Here is an 18,551-nt window from a genome sequence, read left to right as displayed (position 1 = left end):
TTTTATGAAGCCCGCCGTGAGTAGTTTGGCTAGTTCTTTCTTGATTGCTTCCCTTCTGTCTTGGGCAAATCGTCATAGGAGTTACCTTTTTGGTGTAGCTTTTGGATCCTAGCGAGTGCTCGATCAACTCCCAGGGCACCTCAGCAATCCGCTAGCTTCCACATGAAGATGTCTCGGTTGGTTCAGAGGAGGATGACGAGCGTGCTTTCCGATTTAGGATCCAGCTCTACGCCAATAAGGGTCATCTTCGAGCTATCACCAATCTCAAGGTTAATGGCTTTGATGTCTACTTCACTAGTCGGCTTGACCTTGGTTGCCACCGACTTCTTTTCTGGGATCTTGAGATCTGACGGAGATATTTTCTTGGATGCAGCGAAGATTTGCATCATCGAATTTGTTACTTGTGTAGTTGTTGCTAGCTCCACGGCTTCTTTGTTGCAGTCATACAACCTCTTCAAGTCTCTGCGCAGGGAGGGTACTCCTTTAGGTTCCGGAATCTTGAGTACTAAGTACACATAGTGCGAGATGACTATGAATTTGGCCAATGCTGGTCTTCCGAGGATAGCATGGTACAATATTTCGAAGTCTGCCACCTCGAAACGGATGTATTCTGTCCGGTAGTGTTCTTTGGTCCCAAAGGTAACTAGCGAAACCACATGTCCAAGGGGTACAGCCGTATTACCTGGGACAATCCCGTAGAATGGAGAGTTCGTTGGGGTGAACATATCAGTGATGTCAAGGCCCATCTTCTTTAGTGTCTTGGCGAACAGTACATTGAGACCGCTACCACCGGGTCCAGGACGAGAGGGTACCGTTCTGGGTTTGAAAAACTAGTCCATTGGTCCTTCCTAGAGAAGTTAATTGGCACCTCGGACCATTTGAGGAACGTTGGTGTTGCAGGTTCAATGGATGATCACTTAGTAGCAGTACTCGGTGTGCCGCCAAAGATGACGTTGATGGTGTTGGATGGTTTTAGAATTTGCCATTGTCATCAGCATCTTTATCTTCCTCGGCCTTGCCCTTGTCTTTAGTGCCAGATGGCTCCGGCAGGTCTTTCATGACTTTACGTAGACTGAAACAATCTATCACAGCGTGCTTGTGGTATGGATACCATGGGTAATGTTTCTTTAGGAGCTCGTTGAACGAGAGCCTGTCTTGATTCCTACTGCCACCTTTCTTGGATGACTAGGACATTGTCGCGATAGTGTTGTCTAGCTTTCGCTTACGGTTATGACCTCCCGAGTAGTTATTTTGATTGTCATTGTTAGGGCAATCGTTGCGGTTCTGATCGTTGCATTGGCAATTGTTCATGCTGGCCCTTGTTGCGATTGGACTCGAACCTCTCGACCTCCCTGTCTTCTTCATCTGCCCACGCATGTACCATGATCTTAAGAGATTTGAAATTAGCAGGGTGTCTTCTGCCCATGTCCTGGAACATTCGGTAGGTGAGGAATATGGGTGCCCCATGTACCTACCGAATAGATTAGATTCAAACGGACTTGTAACCCTAGGTCATCAACCTATATAAGGCAGTCAGGGGTCATGCAATTACCAGTTGGTCATGCTAAAGATTACGCATTGCAGCCTCTAAGCAGCGCTCAGTATCTTTGTGTGCGTTGGCTTTATACGTCAGCTTCTACGATACGACATATGCATGATGAACCGCCACATCATGTTCTTGTTGAAGGCGCACATTCGAATTCTCGCACTCTTTGAGGTGCCGCTTGAGCCTTTGCTCCCTGACCTCAGCATCTACTCATTCAAACAAGTATACATCAGCATCAAGATTACAAGGACAAAACCGAGTCAACAGGGCAGCACAACATACCTCTCAAGTGCAAAGTAAGAATCTCTTCCTTCAGGGCATGATCCAGATCTTTCTGCATGGCATCCTGTCTAGCCTTCTTGAGGTCAGCCTCAAGTCGCTCAGCCTTCAGGTGATAGTGCTCGGCTTGCTGGATCGCGTCCGCCTCTTATGCGCGTGCTCGGCTAGACCCTACTTACATTTTAATAGTTAGAGCTCTACAAAGCAACTGGATTTCAACTATAAGTTTTCCGGGTTGGTCGGCACACTTACAAATAATAGCTTGGAAATTTCAGACGACGACTGCCGCAGCCTGGCAAGATTCTTCTTGTCCTGTGCTGTGTCCCTAGCAAGGTCAGACCCGGTGAAGCCTAAGGTGTCAGCATCATCTTCTCCGTCCCCAGCAAACCTCTCCGACAGTGCATCATCCTTGGGCACCTCTTCCAGGTTAGGCTCAGCTCTAGCCCCCTCGCCAGGAACCTGCTCGGCCTCGGAGCTGACTACGCCTTGCTGCGGCACTAGATTTGGTACAGCTTCATCGGCGCGTCCATCTTGATCCGCCCCGACCTCCGGAGGCGGCAACTGATCAATGGTGTGGCCGCTCGCCCCCTCGTTCTGGGTTGAGCAACCAGTCAGCTGCACACCAAACTCATCATCTAGCATGACAGTCCTGCATTGTCGATGCAAGCAGTAATTCAAGCAAGATAGTGTCAACAATAATAACAAGACAGATAGCATAACTAGATCATACTTACATGGTGCTATTCTTTTTCACTCGGATATTGGGGTGCAATGGTAGCGGTGGCACCAACGCATCCCTGCTAGACCCCCCGCGGATCTTCACCTTCAGTGCCTCCTTGACATGCTTCGCGTCGGTCGCGGTCGTCTCACGAAGCTCGAACTTCTTCTTCTTCGCTGGCGGGCTCAGCGTGTTGGACTCCTCGTCCATCTCGCTCACCGACTTGGCCACGGAGGCCATGTTCGGGGCAGCTTTTTCCTTCTTGCCAGGCATCTTCTTCCTCTTGCCGCTTGGCTTTTGCGACTTGGAGACAGGCTACTTCTGCATGGCATGCCGTGTCCGATGTCCCACCGGTGCAGCATCTGGTGGCCTGGCCGACCTCTTCTAGCACACTCTCATCCAACCCGATGGAGGAGTCAGACTCCTACTCAAGGCTGGCGGGTAGTTCGTTGGACTTGTCGGTCGGGCAGACCTTGGGCCGCTGCTGCTCGGCCCCTCCAGGAAGCAGCGTCGGGCAAAAGAATTCAAATTCATCACTCTGGTCAGACAACAAGATTAGTCAGAGACAACACAACAGCAGAATGGAAACAATCACTACAATTAAGGTCATATCGAGTTGACCAGCCTCTTCAGGGAATAAGCTTGGCAGCTTTTGTTCTTAATAAGGCCCCCAAAAAACTCGGACACCCGATTGACAATTTCCTCCTTGGGCACCTTTCGCTGAACCTCCCAGGTCAGGTCCAGCGACCCTGTGTACTCGTACGCTGGATGAACTTGGTTCTTGATTGCCTGCATCAGTCTCCGACAAATTTAATGCTGACCGCTCTTGCTGTCAGACCGTGCGCCTTCAAGTTGCCGATTTTCTCCAGCAACTGCTTCACCTGCACCTGCTCCTCCGAGGTTGGCTGGTTTGACCACTCGGGCATGGTCACTGGCCTGTATCCAGTACGCGGTAGGAGCTCAGGTTGCTGATTGGCAACTATGAACCACTCCTTATGCCAGCTCTCGTTGGATTCCTTCAACTGGAGGTCAAAGCACTCCTGGACTTTCTTTGGCTGTAGAGAAAAACCACAACCCCAATCACTCATGGCTGCTTCCCCTTGGTCGACACGATTTTCAACTGGTATAGATACTTTCAGAGATCGAAGTGCGGGGGATGCCCAAATATGCCTCACACAGATGGGTTAACACTGTAATATCCAAAATAGTTGGGATTCAGGTGTACCAGTTCAATCTTGTAGTAATGCAGAAGACCCCGGAAGAAGTCCGCGCAGGGGATCCCGAATCTGTGCTCGAAGAATGATGCGAAGACCACTATCTCTATGTTGTCCTGTGTGGGGAAATCTTGTCCGGCGGTTGGCTTCCAGTCCAGCAGCGTCTTGGGCCCTAGGAGGCCCCTATCGATAAGCATCTGCATGCTCTCCTCCGTCGTCATTGACTTCATACAGATCGAGGATGGATTTGGAATCTGCGCTTGTGTCATTTCTTCAGTTTCTATACCTTGTGATTTGGATCTAATGCTCGCATACAGCGGCGCGGTGGCTCGAGCGGCGGCGGTGAAGTGCGCGTGAGCAGATTGGGAATCGCGATGGCGCGGCCTAGGGTTCGTGGGCGCGGTGGTGTGTGCTCTGTGGACTGTGGCGGCGGCGACGCGGTATAACAGATGGAAATGAAAACGGATCTTTGCCCCTTGGGCTTTTTAAGGGCGTGACGGCGTAACCCTAGTGACGAAATCTGCGGGTTTTCCGTTATCACGGCGCACGAGCCGAACGGAGTCCGCAGGTTTTCCGTTATGCTTTCCACGACGCAGCTCCGCCAGTCCTCATCCTCGTGGGTTGGGCGTCTACTTCTTGTCGGCATGCCTCTACGGCTCCGCCAGTCCTCGTCCTTAGAGGTTGGGCGCCTACTTCTGGTCAGCGGGCCTCCGCGACTTCGCCTATCCTTATGTACAGGCACTGGAACTTGCTATTGGGATCAACTTTTTCTTCTTTTTGGACCATTGGACAATTATACTAATCGTTTCAATGCTCGGGGGCTACTCCTATGGAGTGCATCTCGCGACATCCTCCATGTCCTTCCCTTCGACCTGCTGGATGCCCGACATCCATCAACTCGGCACTCGACTTCGCTCTGCGCGTATGGCTCTATGTTCGCTCGGATTTTCTTCTTTTTTAAGCATTGTGTAGCCTCCCGTCACCATGACGCCATCGCAACTTCAGCCGACCACATTCCAAGCTTCGTTGTGATGACCTCAAGTTCCTATTCGCCTACACATCGCTCGGAATTTGAGGGATATAGGTACCCCATGGGTCCCCACCGATCAGGATACAGGCCTGACCTGACAAGTGGGCCCGCCCGACTAGGGCATGCGGGCTAAGGACATAAAAATACTTGAGTACATGCCAAGAAGGCCGGGCAATTCAAATCAGTCCGGATGTTGCGGGATACGTATTGTAATCCGACTCAAATTACGTTCCATTCCATGTAACTACCGAATAAATTAAATTCAAACTGACTTGTAACCCTAGGTCGTCAGCCTATATAAGGCCGCTAGAGGCGCCTCCCTAGAACACAACATCAACTCTCGAGCAATACAAACCACCAGTATACAGGATGTAGGGTATTACTCTCCGGAGGTCCGAACCTGCTTCGTGTTCCTCGTGTTCTCGCGATCACCTTCGAGTTCTTAGTTTCGCAATCCCCTCCACCTACAAATCAACCACTCGGGTAACCCCCTATGGACTGCCGGGCTACTAAATTCGACAGTAGGGTTATCGGTTATTTAGTCGGATTCGACTAGGCGAGTCCTACTCTGATTACTACGAGTACTTTTCCTAATCCTCGACTAGTTCATGTCTTGTCACGTAGACTGCGCCATCCTGCGATATAGTCTCCATATCAAATACGTCTCAAGCGTACAGTGCTTGTATTCAGGATTGTCCAAATCTTGTTGTGGTGATGTACATGTATATACGATGGCTGCCGCATTGGTCGCCCGGCGTGCACGAGGGTGTTGGGCCCATGTGCGCCTCGAGGTGTGCGAATGAGCCTATCTCCTAATCCCACGCTAGCGTCGAGTTTTTCTCCCTTTCTCTTTCTTTCTCTTCCACGGCGGAACGAATCCAACATGGAGAGGTACGAGCTAGCTGACGCGTCTCCGCTGGAAGGGACCACATCCGCCGGACCGCCACTACACACACAGACACATGTAAGAAAATTTCATCACGAGCGCAAGCCAGTCAACAAATAGAGAGAGAGAGACGATCGGGCGGGCTGGGTTGGGCTGAGATTTCTCCTCTCCGGGCCATCATGATGATTCCTTGTGAATGGGATTGGATCGAGCCTGTGAGCAGGCACGTGATTTCACCGAATATTTTCCTGCATCTTCCGCATGCGGCGGTGCCGCACATCTCCACCAGATTTTTGGTTCCATCGGCACCAACGAGGTTTTTGCCTTTTTATCAAAAAAGGGATCCCCCTCCACCGCTGCTCCGCTCTCCTCGTGCTCGCCGCCCCCACCGAGCCTCAAGCCGAAGCCGCCTCCGCACGCTCGCGCAGCCATGGCAGGTCAGTCCATCGCCGCCTCCTCCGCCCGCCCTTCTCCGAATCCGTGCTGCGGCGCTGTACAGCTCTTTCGATCGAGTCGATTGGTAGGCGAACCCAAACCCCATGGTTGGGCTAGTTGTCCGTAAGGCCCCGAAGCTTCGGGAAGGGTACGAGCGTGGGCTTCAGGTGTCACAGCTAGGGACGTTGTGTGGGAAATTATGGGATTGTTTGAAAGATAAACCAAATATACTGTCTGGAAACTCGTCAATGGTTGTGTTTTCTTATGGTTGGTTTGGTTACACTGAAAGATTGGATGATGCCCACCCCTGTGTCACACAGGCTGTGTGGCCTTTGTACCGGCCAAAGGGAAAGAGAAGAATAAGGTTGGACACCTTTTTTGTCTGTCATTGAGAACAAGGAACATAAACATTATTCATTATGTGAAGAAAACATTCCTGGCTAAGCACACCTTTCAATTCAATGTTTACGGCAACACGTCGAACAAAACAGGGGCGAAGCTACATTAATGTACCCTGGTGCATGATGCAAAACTTTGCATGTACTTAGACTCATTTTTACCATGTAATTACATTGGAAGTTGTATAAATTGGTTGATACATACTGCAGTGTGCGACAGGGTTATGTCAAACCTAGTTTTGGCCCTGAAACAAAAGATTACGTTTGCAGTTCATTAAGATACCTTCTGGTTCTGAATGGTTCTGATATTCAGCAAATTTGAATTTGTTATTCTGTTTCTTGTTGACTGAATGTTTTTGTGGACCGAGTAGGTGATGCTTGCATCTACCAATTAGTTATGCTGGTCCGTTTGACCTAACGCCATAGGTTGTATGGTTGAAATTAACAAGATAGAAAAATTGCAACATCCTCGCTCTCTGTGTTATAATTTCGTTTAGAGCATTTCAGAATGGTACCTTAATAGAAGACGTGTAACCCTGCATTTGCAATGCATCTTTCTAATTGTGTGATGTGGTTAGAAGCAGCATTATTTTTAGGGTAGTGTCATTAACTGTCAGCATTGTGGGGCAACGGATCAACATAAGCTGCAGTTCATCGTGTGGATAGTAGTAACCTCCGCTCGCTAAGAGGTGGATGTAGAGAAGAAAGCAAGCAATATCTATACTAGCGCCATGTGTGATACAAAATTGTCTTGGTCCCGCATGAGACCCCTTTTCTGTATTGATCAATTAGCCAATTTGAAATCAACACTTCAAACTTCACATGGCTTTGGTCCTAGAGATTGTGAACATATCCAACTCTGTCGAAATAAGATGCTCATAATCATGAATTCATGATGCATATTCAAGTGAACCATTCCATCCAGGTTAAACCATGTCCCATGAACCAAAAGCCAGTTAGCTGATTTGCACCTAACTACCCAAGTCCTTGTGCCCAAGTTTGCAAAGAAGATATTTGAGAGAGAAATGGAACAAATTTTACTGATTTGCATTTTGCTGAAGAAAATTTATGCCATCCACCCATTTTATTTGGATACAAATGAAAGCAAACAAATTATCTTGTACAAAGTCTTAATTAACATTAGAGGGAGATCTGATAGATTTGGCAATTTGTGCAGCATTATCAGCGAAGACCATACAAAATGCATTCTTGGCACAACATCACCCACGGACTAGGCATGGTACAAGATATCCCAGTGACTTTTGTTCCCTCAAAACCCGCGGCATGCATTCCTTCCAGGAATGTAGATTGACAGTGGCTGATTCTTCAGCCAAATGGTTAAATACCACATCGACACCATGGACTAGCTTCAACAAACAAGCAATTAGCTACAATGGTGTGTTCTAGGCTCTCATCGGTCAGATTGCTCACTAGTATTACGCTAGAATTTTTTCACTTGTTCATTTTTAATATTAATATTTTGTTTCAAATAATGTCTAATTATCATTCTCAGATCACAGTTTGGGTTCTTATTTTTGGTATTAGTAATGTGTAATGTGCATGCATGTCCAAGTGTGAAAAGTCACTCACAATAACTACATTGCAGCTGCTCAAGGTGGCAGTGTTGTCTCTTCCTCTGAGAAAGTTGATTTTCTCAAGCTTCAAAATGGCAGGTATATATTTTATGCGAATCTAATTTGCTTATAGTTCTAGTCCCATTTTAGTTTACAAACATATATTAGTAGAAATTAGGATTGAATGCTGCAAAAGCACCATTGGTATGATGGTGGGGTCGTGGGCGCATGGCTCCACCCACCATGGTTCAAGCCCTGGTGTGCACCTATTTAGATATTAGTGAGTTTAATGATTATATGCATCCTTAGTTGGTGCAGAGGCCGGAAGTTATACTTCATCTAAAAAGGGGTTGAACAAGTGTTTGGACAGAGGTCCCATGTTCTTTTTGCATCTTGTGCATAGTAGTATGGGTATGGGATGGTCAGAGTGAACTTTATGACAGGCATTGTTCATAGCAAGGGGGAGGGGCTATTAATTCATATAGTTGCTGTTAGTTTTGTGTGCAATTTTTTTCAAAGAAAAGGGTTATAACATATATAGAAGGTAAGAATAATACGTTTGAGTAGTAAATTATTGTTCTAATGCTGGATGTAGTTTCATAGGTATTCAGCAATATGATGTTAGATCTCTTGGAGTTTTGTCTGCAGGGATCATTATTAGATTAGTAGAAACCATATACGATGGAGGCATGTGTTAGCATGTGCAATACATGTGATGCCTGTTATCCTATGCTATGATTCACTCCTCTTTTGACATTAATGAAATTATTAATGCTTCGGTAGGGGCTATCTGTGCTCTCAGCTGAAATCCTTACTGCTTCTATGTTTCTGTATATCTATACTATGCAATTTTGTAAAGCCTAACATCAAAAGCTATAACTTTTCCATTCCATGGACCAAACATACCAAAGGTGAGAACATTTGACATGATCTAATTGATGGGCCTTTGATGATTTTTTTTGGAGTAATGCAATTACTGTAAACTGATATTGTTCCTTTATAATGTGAAATATGGTAGACCGAAGTTAATGCCATTGAAAAAAAATAAAAATAACTTTTAGTTTCAGCTGTGTTGTTAAAAATTCTAAAGAGTCAATTAATGAAATACTTTAGAGATGTTCTTAGTTTGTGTTAAGTACATTTGTAAGGTTGTATATATGAAATGCTTTTATTGAGGCTGTTTTGTTTTCCAGTGATATTCGTGGTGTTGCTGTTGCTGGGGTTGAAGGTGAGCCTGTCAACCTCACGGAACCTGCCACTGAAGCTATAGCTGCAGCTTTTGCTGCGTGGCTGTTAAACAAGAAGGAAGCAGATGGATTGAGACGTTTGAGAATATCTGTTGGACATGATTCACGAATCTCTGCACATAAATTGCAGGTGGATCCTGTTTTCTGTTCATTTAATTAATCTTATGAACCAAAATTACACATGTTTAAGCCTTTATTTATTGAATACGAAAATCCTGTTTCATCTAGTGTAGTTTGGACTTCTACTGTGTTATGTCAAGCATTCATAACCATGTAATAATTTTCAATACTTGTTTGTTTGGCGCGTAACAGATTTCTTCTCCTGTGATAAATGAAAGTCACTAGTGTTTTTTTCCTCGAACAACGCAGGAGAGCTGTGCATCATTTCATTAAGGAGCAGTACCAAAAGTACAATAATACACACTACACACCCAAAAACCCACTCACACCCTGTAGCACTGTAGCACTGACAGTATACATGCCAGACTTGAACCAAGGAAACGACCAAAAAGGCAAGGACACAGGCCCTAGAAAAGGCTCTGGAGGCCCTGAGCCCCAGCTGTGCACCATAGAGCTCCCTCTTTTATTGTCCGCACCAAGGATACACTCGGGGTAGCATTGTTGAAAACACTGTCGTTGTGGTGTTTCCAAATCTCCCATGCTACTAAATTGATCTAATTGAGGCATTTTTGGTGCTCCTTATCCACTCTCTTAATTGCCTGGTTCCACCAGCCAGAGAAGGTAGAGGCATCAGGTTGTGGGGTTAGAGCCCGCAGGCCAATTCTCTGGAATACAGTGAACCATACTTCCCTTGCAACCACATAGGAGGTCAACAGATGGTTTATAGTTTCAGGAGCTTGTTCACAGAATGGGCAAGACGCCGGACATGGCAACCTCTACTTTGCCAATCTGTCCGCGCAACAACAGTAAGTGCGTCAAGCCTTATGAAAAAATTTGCACCGTAATGGAGCCCATGACTTCGAAAATCCTTTTCCAAGGTGCAAAACTAATAGTCAATAGACCCAACAAAGAAACCATTGTAGGCTATAAACTGAAAGCTTCAATGCGTGCTGGTCATGAACATCTCTGGAGATAGGTGTCTTGTAACGGCTCCCATAGCTGAAGGTACTCGTTCAATACATTCAGTGAGCGAGGTCCCTTAATGTCACTCACCCACTTTCTGTTGCTTAGAGCTTCTCCCATGATTCTTCTGTTGACTACTCATCTAGAGACGAGCAACCAGACTAGTATTTGTTTCCTGGCAGCAAGGTTTATAAATATGAAAAAAATAGTGTAACTAGTGAACTGCCTTCTTACATGAATGCGTGTGCATGCTTAGATTGAATTCGTGGTTTCATACATTATGACTCATGATAGGGGTTGTCTTCTCTGTAGTTACAGGATAATTTATGTTCATCTTGCTAGTCTGTTCTACCTCTTTTTACCCAAACTTTATATGAATAATTAAATATAAAAGCATCCTGATGGTAAAACAGAACAATATTCAGATCTGAAGTTTATGATACTTGAGCGATGCACTTGCCCTCAATTTTTTTTTTGGGTTCTATAATAGCTACTAAAAGGTGATTGTTGTCAGAATGCAGTTACTCATGGAATCACTGCTGCTGGACATGATATCCTACAGTTTGGGTGAGTTGTTTCTTTAGTTTTGTTACATAAATTTATGCAACATCCTCTTTGTTGCATAGAGGCACCCAAATTTAGACATCCAAAATAGTTCCCTCGTTATGTGATTTCTTTTCCCTGAGAAATTTCACACATCAGTTCTTTGGAATCTACAATGCTAAATTGTAACCATGCAAAATGGTTTTGGTAGCTTCTCTGCTTTGATATTTTCTTCATAACTTTGTTACCTAATAATCGGCTCAAAAGAAGGGGACATATTTCAATTCTGACAAAGGATTATGCATATATGTAGATTGGCTTCGACACCTGCAATGTTCAACAGTACACTTACGGAAGATGAGAGAAATCATTTACCCGTTGATGGAGCCATAATGATAACAGGTATGGTTAGAAATAAATTTTATGTAGGCATTTTATAACTAGTTTCTATATAAGAAATTGCAAAAGCCTTTGCGAAGGTATACAAAATTGTCACATGAGTTATGTCACTAACATGATTTTCTTCGTCCATCGGAGTTTCGATTATTTGGTTTGAACACGATTGGTCATTGTTATTTTCTAACATGACTAACTTGGAGGTCCAACGCTTGTTTGATAAGCCAAGCTTTTTTTTTTGAATTGTGGCATGCAACTAAACAGGACTGATAACATCCAGAACTGCCAGTATTTTCGTGGATGTTTCTGAGAAAATTTATATATCTCTCTGCCAGTACTTGAATTGTGGCATGTTTTTGTGCTTATGCGCAATGTTGGGACTTCGATGTCTCTGATTTCCTATTTTGGTGTTAAATAACTTCATCCATTTTTAGATTTAAGCATGTCAGTTCATTTAACTCTGGTATATATAGAACTTTGTCAGATATGTCATTTGACTTATTGCTACCTTGTTGCAAATCAAACCAGAAATCACTATGTCATAGAAAAAGTCCAATTTATCCCCCTCCTGTCAGCTGTTAGGACACCATTCTGAACTCATTTCAGAGATGATTATGCACTGCTGAACCTTGGTGAGCAAGTGCAAGACTGCTTTGATTGCTTCATTTTGGTTTATGCTTGGGTGTTTGATTTGGGATCCACCTATTGGGGATGCAAAAATCCAAGTTTTTAGCATATTCATATATTACTTGCGTATTGTTTGATTCCTATGTGTAACTCTACTCTGAATATCATGTGGATTTCCTATGCTATCCAATCCTCAGTTCAGCGCCTTCTTGTTATATTTACGTTGCTGTAATCCAAACATTCCTTAAATGCTATTGTATGCCAGGAGAATTAAGTTTTAGAGTAAAAAAACAAGAATAGAGAATAAAAGAAATAAATGCAACTTAAATGTTGTTTTTCATATGCAGTTGCATGAATATTCTATTCTTCTCTGAAATCTATATGATGTTGTGATTATATGGATGCACATTATTAAAATATGCATCTACTTGTGAAATTTGTCATATGCACGTGTGCTCATTTTGTGGCTTTCTGTTCAAGCCACAGTGTTATATTATTTCCACGTCATAAAATGTTTGGCAATTATACAGGGAACCTAAGTTTTTGGGATTGTTCTTCTTTACAGCGAGCCATCTTCCCTACAATCGGAATGGTCTCAAGTTTTTTACAAGTGATGGTGGGCTAAATAAGGCTGATATCAAAGATATCCTGGAGCGTGCTTCTAAAATATATGAGGAATCTGCGCATGGCAAGCTGAAAGAATGGGAGGATGCTTCTAGGGGAGTTGTGAATAGTGTGGACTACATGTCAATTTATGCTTCTGATCTTGTGCAAGCAGTTCGTAAATCTGCTGGAGACAAAGGTGCTTTTCATGTCCTATTTTTTAAAACTCATTTTTACTTACCAGACTAGTCCACAGTTCGATTTCTTGTCTGACACTTGCATTAACTTTTGATATTCACAGATAATTTCTGCAATTTTTTTTTCTCGAACACGCAGGAGAGCTGCGTATCATTGTATTAATAGGAGAAGAAAGAGTCATACAGAGACCCGAACACACCCACACACACTAGAACCCGAAGATCCTAATCACCTTTTACAAGAATAAAAAACGACCACGAAGCCAAGAGCTGAGGCCTAATCAACCCCTCTGGCAGCAGGCAGGGGGAGGCCCTTAGCCCCAGCCATGCTCCACAGCTGGGCATCTTCTCTGGCTAAAGTCAGAGCCGTAGCAACCCTGGGGGAAGCCCCATTAAACACACAGTCATTGTGATGTCTAATTTCTGCAATCTATTTGAATACTTATGACATCATTGCTTTTGTGTGCTCAATCAAAATTCCTAGTTATGAATTACTCCAGTAGCACTTTTTAGCCCCTTAGCTCCTGTTATGCATTACTCTCAGTACAAAATCATTTGCAGTCACTTTTATCTCATTTTGTGGAAGACATCCATTTTGCATGTATGCAATGCCAATTTCACAATTTACTTGGTTGTTTATATTGTAAACTTCTTTACACACAGCAAAATTATCTGTTCATGTTTTTGCGTCATCGCATTCTACTTGTATTCAAATGAAGCTATTGTCCATGAGCATGATGGATATAGTGAACTTTTGTGAAATGATTGAATATAGATATAGTGAACTTTTGTGGAAATGATTGAATACCAAACATTAATATGAAGCAACTTCTGATGCTCATGTTTTTTTCTTTCTTTGGCCTTAGATAAACCATTGGAGGGGCTGCACATAGTCGTTGATGCAGGGAATGGTGCAGGCGGCTTTTTTGTGGTAATGTGTTATACTTCCAAAGTTGTTCTATAGCAATGTACATTTTTAAGCCTTAGTTCATTTGTTATGTTGTCTTTTGTTACCTTTAATCAAATGATTGATTACTCTATTAAATGCTTCACACTTGCCTCTCTGCAGTTTAATAGGTTGATTAGGCTCTGTTTGGCTGACTGCTTTTCTTCTAATCTTGTTTGGTGGAACTGCTTTTAAATTCCAATATTGAGTAACTGCTTTTGTTCTAATCTATCTTGCAAGTGGGGATATTAACATGTTTCAGCTTACACAAGTGTGAGAAAATCAACAATTCAACAGTTGTGCAACACATTTTATCTAGACCTCATTGGATTTCCCTAACAAACTATTACATCTTCTATGATTTGTTTTCTACAGTAGTTTAAAAAATTAGTGCAGCACAACACAACAGATGCAAGCAGGCCCTTAGTATAACAGTTAGAGAAATCTAGTTTTTAAAGTTTGAATTTTCAACCATATAAGATAGCAGATAATATTAGCATTAAATTTTCTTTCAAATGTTCAGGGAAGAACTTCAATTTGTTCTATAAAAGCATGTCAATGTTGATCCATTTCTAAAACTCTGCCCTAGATTAATCTCCCAAGTTGAGTTCCACTATTTTCTTTGGTTGATTTTCTCTTTACATTACAAAACTGTCCAGTGAATATTTAGAATGATACTCCTGAAACACTTAGCTATTAACAGAAAATGTTGAGTTTATTTGTAATTTTTGGATCAGGATAAGGTACTCAAACCATTAGGAGCTGTCACTACTGGAAGTCAATTCCTGGAGCCTGATGGTAATCACTGATTTTTTTTCTTAATGTAACTATATCACTTTTGGCCTTTCTCACATTTCTATACACCACATATTCAGGCTTGTTTCCCAACCACATTCCGAACCCTGAAGACAAAACTGCAATGAAGGCCATTACACAAGCAGTTCTTGATAACAAGGCAGACTTAGGCATCATATTTGATACCGATGTCGACAGGTGCAAAATAGCTAGCCATTGAGGTTCTGCTGATGTCTAATAGGTCAGAGCTCAAACCTTGCCTTTTGCAGGTCTGCTGCTGTTGATTCCAGTGGTCGTGAGTTGAACCGTAACCGATTGATTGCTTTGATGGCTGCCATAGTTCTTGAGGAAGTAAGATTTTTTTGTTCTAAGATGCAGTTTTATTTTGTTCTACTCTATTGCTTGCCACTAACTACTTCATTGCTCTGTTGCTAGCACCCAGGAACTACAGTTGTGACAGATAGTGTGACTTCAGATGGGTTGACTGTATTTATTGAAAATAAACTTGGTATGTAATGCTTATAGTATGGTGCTTTGTTTCAGTACATAGTCATTTGCTTATATATTTTGTTCTTAAGGAGGGAAACATCACCGTTTCAAGCGAGGGTACAAGAATGTCATAGATGAGGCTATTCGTCTGGTTAGTTTGCATTTTCTATGTAATTCAGTTAGTCCCTTGATTTTTTCCATAATTTAACTAGCAGTAAAATGACATTTATAATATGACAATTTTTCAGAATTCTATTGGTGAGGAGTCACATTTGGCTATGGAAACAAGTGGCCATGGAGCACTGAAAGAGAATCACTGGCTCGATGATGGAGCATACCTTATGGTAAGGACTCTTGTTCTACACTCATTGAACTTTGTGAACCACGTAAAGGCGGAATAAGGAAAAATGGATAATCACATCGACATTTCATGTATGAGGAAAGTGATCTTTTGTATTATCGGGTCAAGAAGTTTAAACCGATGAAGTTCTTTTGCACTGGCCACATTTTACCTATTAAAAAATATGGCTCTAATGTGTAAAAAATTCTGGCGTACAATGTTTCATGGTTTTATGGAAAAAATGGGGCATATTTTGGATATGAGATTTAAAATTTCTCTTCTTCCCCTCAGGTCAAACTTTTGAATAAACTTGCTGCTGCTAGAACACTGGGTTCAAGTATTGGAAGTAAAGTTTTGACTGATTTGGTTGAGGGACTTGAGGAAGCTGCTGTGACAGTGGAGATAAGGTTGAAGATTGATCAGAATCATGCAGATTTGAAAGGAGGGTATGTTAATAACTCTCAAATACCTTATGGCTCATTTTCACGGAGAAATTATTTGTTAGTACTAGTAGTTTTCTAGTATTATGCACTTAATGTGATGAGAATGAGCAATCAGTTAGCTCAAATAACATGAGATGGTCTTGTTAACTGCACATAGCGAACTTTTTCTGGAAATGGAAAAAAAGAAAGATGAGTGTTATCCATTTGAATTTTCCATAGGCACACAGGCAATCCTTAAAATTGAGCCCCTCATTGGTCACAAATGTATATCTATTAACTTGTGATTTTATCTATAGCAAACCAGTGACTGTGAATGCATCATTTCTGGCATATGGAAATATTTCCACATTTAGTTATGGAAATGACCTGTGATGTGAAAATAGGACTGGTGGCATCAGTTTTTTTGTTGACAATTTAGATACCTCTTTGGATGTTGTAGGTGGCTATTGTACAATAACATTTAGCTACATAAGTCTAAAAGAAGTGTAAGACGAGGATTGGTAGAAATATGTATGTAAAGTAAAATACAAGCACACGGATCACAGCCACTCTGTTAAATGATTTACTCTATTTGGTACAGGATTGAGCTACGGCAATAGATGTCTTTGAATATTTTAAAAAAATTGTGATTTAATCTCTCTACAGGCCCTTCCGTGATTATGGGGAAGCAGTTTTGAGACATTTAGAGAATGCAATTGGCAAAGATCCAAATCTCCACAAAGCCCCCAAGAATTATGAAGGCGTATGTCAATACTCTTTGCTTTCTTTTGAAATTTTCTTGTGTAGATCTTGATACATCTCGTCAATCTACTGTTCAGGTAAGAGTTTCAGGATATGGTGGGTGGTTCCTGTTGAGGCTCTCCCTCCATGACCCTGTCCTTCCCCTAAACATTGAGGTAGCCTCTCTTCCCTTCCTCTCTCAATCATTAGAGTGTAGCAAATCTACCATTTGACTGTCATGTGATATGTCCATATTACAGGCACCAAGTAACGATGATGCCATTAAGCTCGGGCTTGCAGTGCTTGCTGCTGTGAATGAGTTCTCAGCACTGGATGTGACAGCATTGAACAAATTCGTGCAGCAGTGAACTAGGGACACTGACATCATTCTGTGAGAGGTTTCACATGGGGACTTGCTTGTCTCTGTCGAACATGAACAAATTCCTGAGCTGTCAATATAGGGTTTCGATGTCTGGCTTTCCTCGGATGAATTTTTTCGTGTTTATACCAGGTATCAGAATAAGAACATTTATACTGGTGAGGCTGGTGTATACTTGAAAATAAGATGCGAGTGTTTTATAAGGATCAGGAGGCTTGCTATGAAGGCCATGGATTTGCCAAAAATTTACTTGATTTGTTAATAACCTTTTCACCGTGATTAGATGAAGCACCCATTCGCTGCTTTGTTGTGGATTCCTATCTTAACGTTTGGTTTACTGGTTGTGCTGTATATATGATGATGGAGGATGCATGGATAAAATGGTTTCTTGCGTGATTTTTGAATTTCCTTTTATATTTTCTTGATTTCAAGTTTGCCTCTTTTTTTCAAGATGCAGAACACCCATTCGTAATATTTTCGAGAAATTCCTGCGATTAAAAAAAAAACACTGATCCGATAGCAGCATACCTGTAGTACGTATGTGTCGAAGAGGTTTGACCAGTAACGTGTACTTTTGCAAATTCTGTCATGTTTGCTGTACGGGAGTGCAAAAGGACAGCATGCGCTTGTGTGTTACGGTCGATTTGTCATTTGGTGTAACAGTGACTATGCTATGCGTGCACCGACCGCGGCGCGGACGGTGGCATCTGACGTGGATGGGTCATGCGCCCTACTGGTTTTGGGCCCACGTCCACCGCCCCGCCACTGTTGGCCCAACCACTGGATTGTTTTTAAAGCTATATGCAAGAGTTCCAGTACCATTCGTAATAAAGAACTAATGATACGTCACTATTGTTCTTTTATGACAAAACTTCATCGTTTATGAAAAACAAATGATCCGTCGTGGAAACTTCATCGTTTATGAAAAACAAATGATCCGTTGTGGTTGACCTGTAACTCCACCTCCGGCACTGCAACATTGTGATCGCCAAACTTTTGGCTCAAGGTTTCGATCCATCGGTAGCAAAGGAATTTGTTGCAGACGGATCATCACTAACATGAGCGAATCCACTGGAAGAGACAAGCGGTTAAAGACGGCCAGGAAGCGCACAAAGATCCGAGTCATGCACCACGTACGCTGCACCTCACGAGGTTCTAACTGCTCCACTTGAACAACTCATCCGATGGTTTCTTTCCTCTTTTGAGTTGTGAGGATACAACAACTTTTGTTCTGCTAAAAAATGACAAGCCTAGGCCTTCCTGCTATTTCTCTTAATCATGTTCATCACTTTTATTCTCTTATGATGTGAGTCTTGGTAGCTTGAGATTTATCAGGTAATGTTAATTTGTTAACAGGTGATGCACGTGTTGCAATAAACAGCTGTTCCCGGTGGACACTGTGTGCCAGAGGAGTAGGGGACACAGCTGTCCTGCTGGATGCCAGTAATTAATGTAATGGTTACTTCCTCAGACATTTGCAACAACGTCCTTAATTAGAAAACAGTTGTCCTAATACGTTAGGGCGGTGCCCAACTGTACCAAACAAGCACGTAAGAACACGAATTTGCCACGTAGATGCACACCGAGCAAAGCATCTGGCATCCAGGGCCAGGACAGGAGCATGAAACGAAGAGACTCCCATGCTGCGCCTCCCACATCCCTC

General features: G+C 42.9%; 1 protein-coding gene across 2 annotated transcripts; it reads left to right on the top strand.

Annotated features, from left to right (window-relative positions):
• Window positions 1-5,873: 5,873 nt before the first annotated feature.
• On the top strand, window positions 5,874-17,193 carry LOC117844869 (uncharacterized). Of its 2 annotated transcripts, XM_034725685.2 has the most exons (18): window positions 5,874-6,110; window positions 7,684-7,902; window positions 8,113-8,179; window positions 9,274-9,457; window positions 10,925-10,977; window positions 11,267-11,355; window positions 12,542-12,778; window positions 13,643-13,707; window positions 14,460-14,520; window positions 14,598-14,715; window positions 14,787-14,868; window positions 14,953-15,025; window positions 15,096-15,157; window positions 15,255-15,350; window positions 15,638-15,792; window positions 16,435-16,531; window positions 16,608-16,685; window positions 16,770-17,193. In XM_034725685.2, the coding sequence occupies exons 1-18, from the start codon at window positions 6,104-6,106 to the stop codon at window positions 16,875-16,877; spliced, it is 1,851 nt and encodes a 616-aa protein (XP_034581576.1). In that variant the 5' UTR covers window positions 5,874-6,103; the 3' UTR covers window positions 16,878-17,193. The 2 variants fall into 2 exon arrangements, with proteins under 2 accessions (XP_034581576.1, XP_034581578.1); XM_034725687.2 differs by lacking the exon at window positions 7,684-7,902 and having other exon boundaries at window positions 5,876-6,110.
• The last annotated feature ends 1,358 nt before the right edge of the window (window positions 17,194-18,551 follow it).

The sequence above is a fragment of the Setaria viridis genome, chromosome 2, assembly GCF_005286985.2.
Source record: "Setaria viridis chromosome 2, Setaria_viridis_v4.0, whole genome shotgun sequence".
NCBI classification, from domain to species: domain Eukaryota; kingdom Viridiplantae; phylum Streptophyta; class Magnoliopsida; order Poales; family Poaceae; genus Setaria; species Setaria viridis.
Note: the sequence above shows the minus strand (reverse complement) of the source record. Positions and strands in the feature narration are given on the sequence as shown.

Bases quoted from the DNA above. Each gene is read 5' to 3' on its own strand.
- LOC117844869 (XM_034725685.2), top strand. The intron at 13,708-14,459 runs GTAATGTGTTAT...TTTTTGGATCAG, and splicing joins GTGCAGGCGGCTTTTTTGTG to GATAAGGTACTCAAACCATT. The intron at 16,686-16,769 runs GTAGCCTCTCTT...TCCATATTACAG, and splicing joins TCCTTCCCCTAAACATTGAG to GCACCAAGTAACGATGATGC.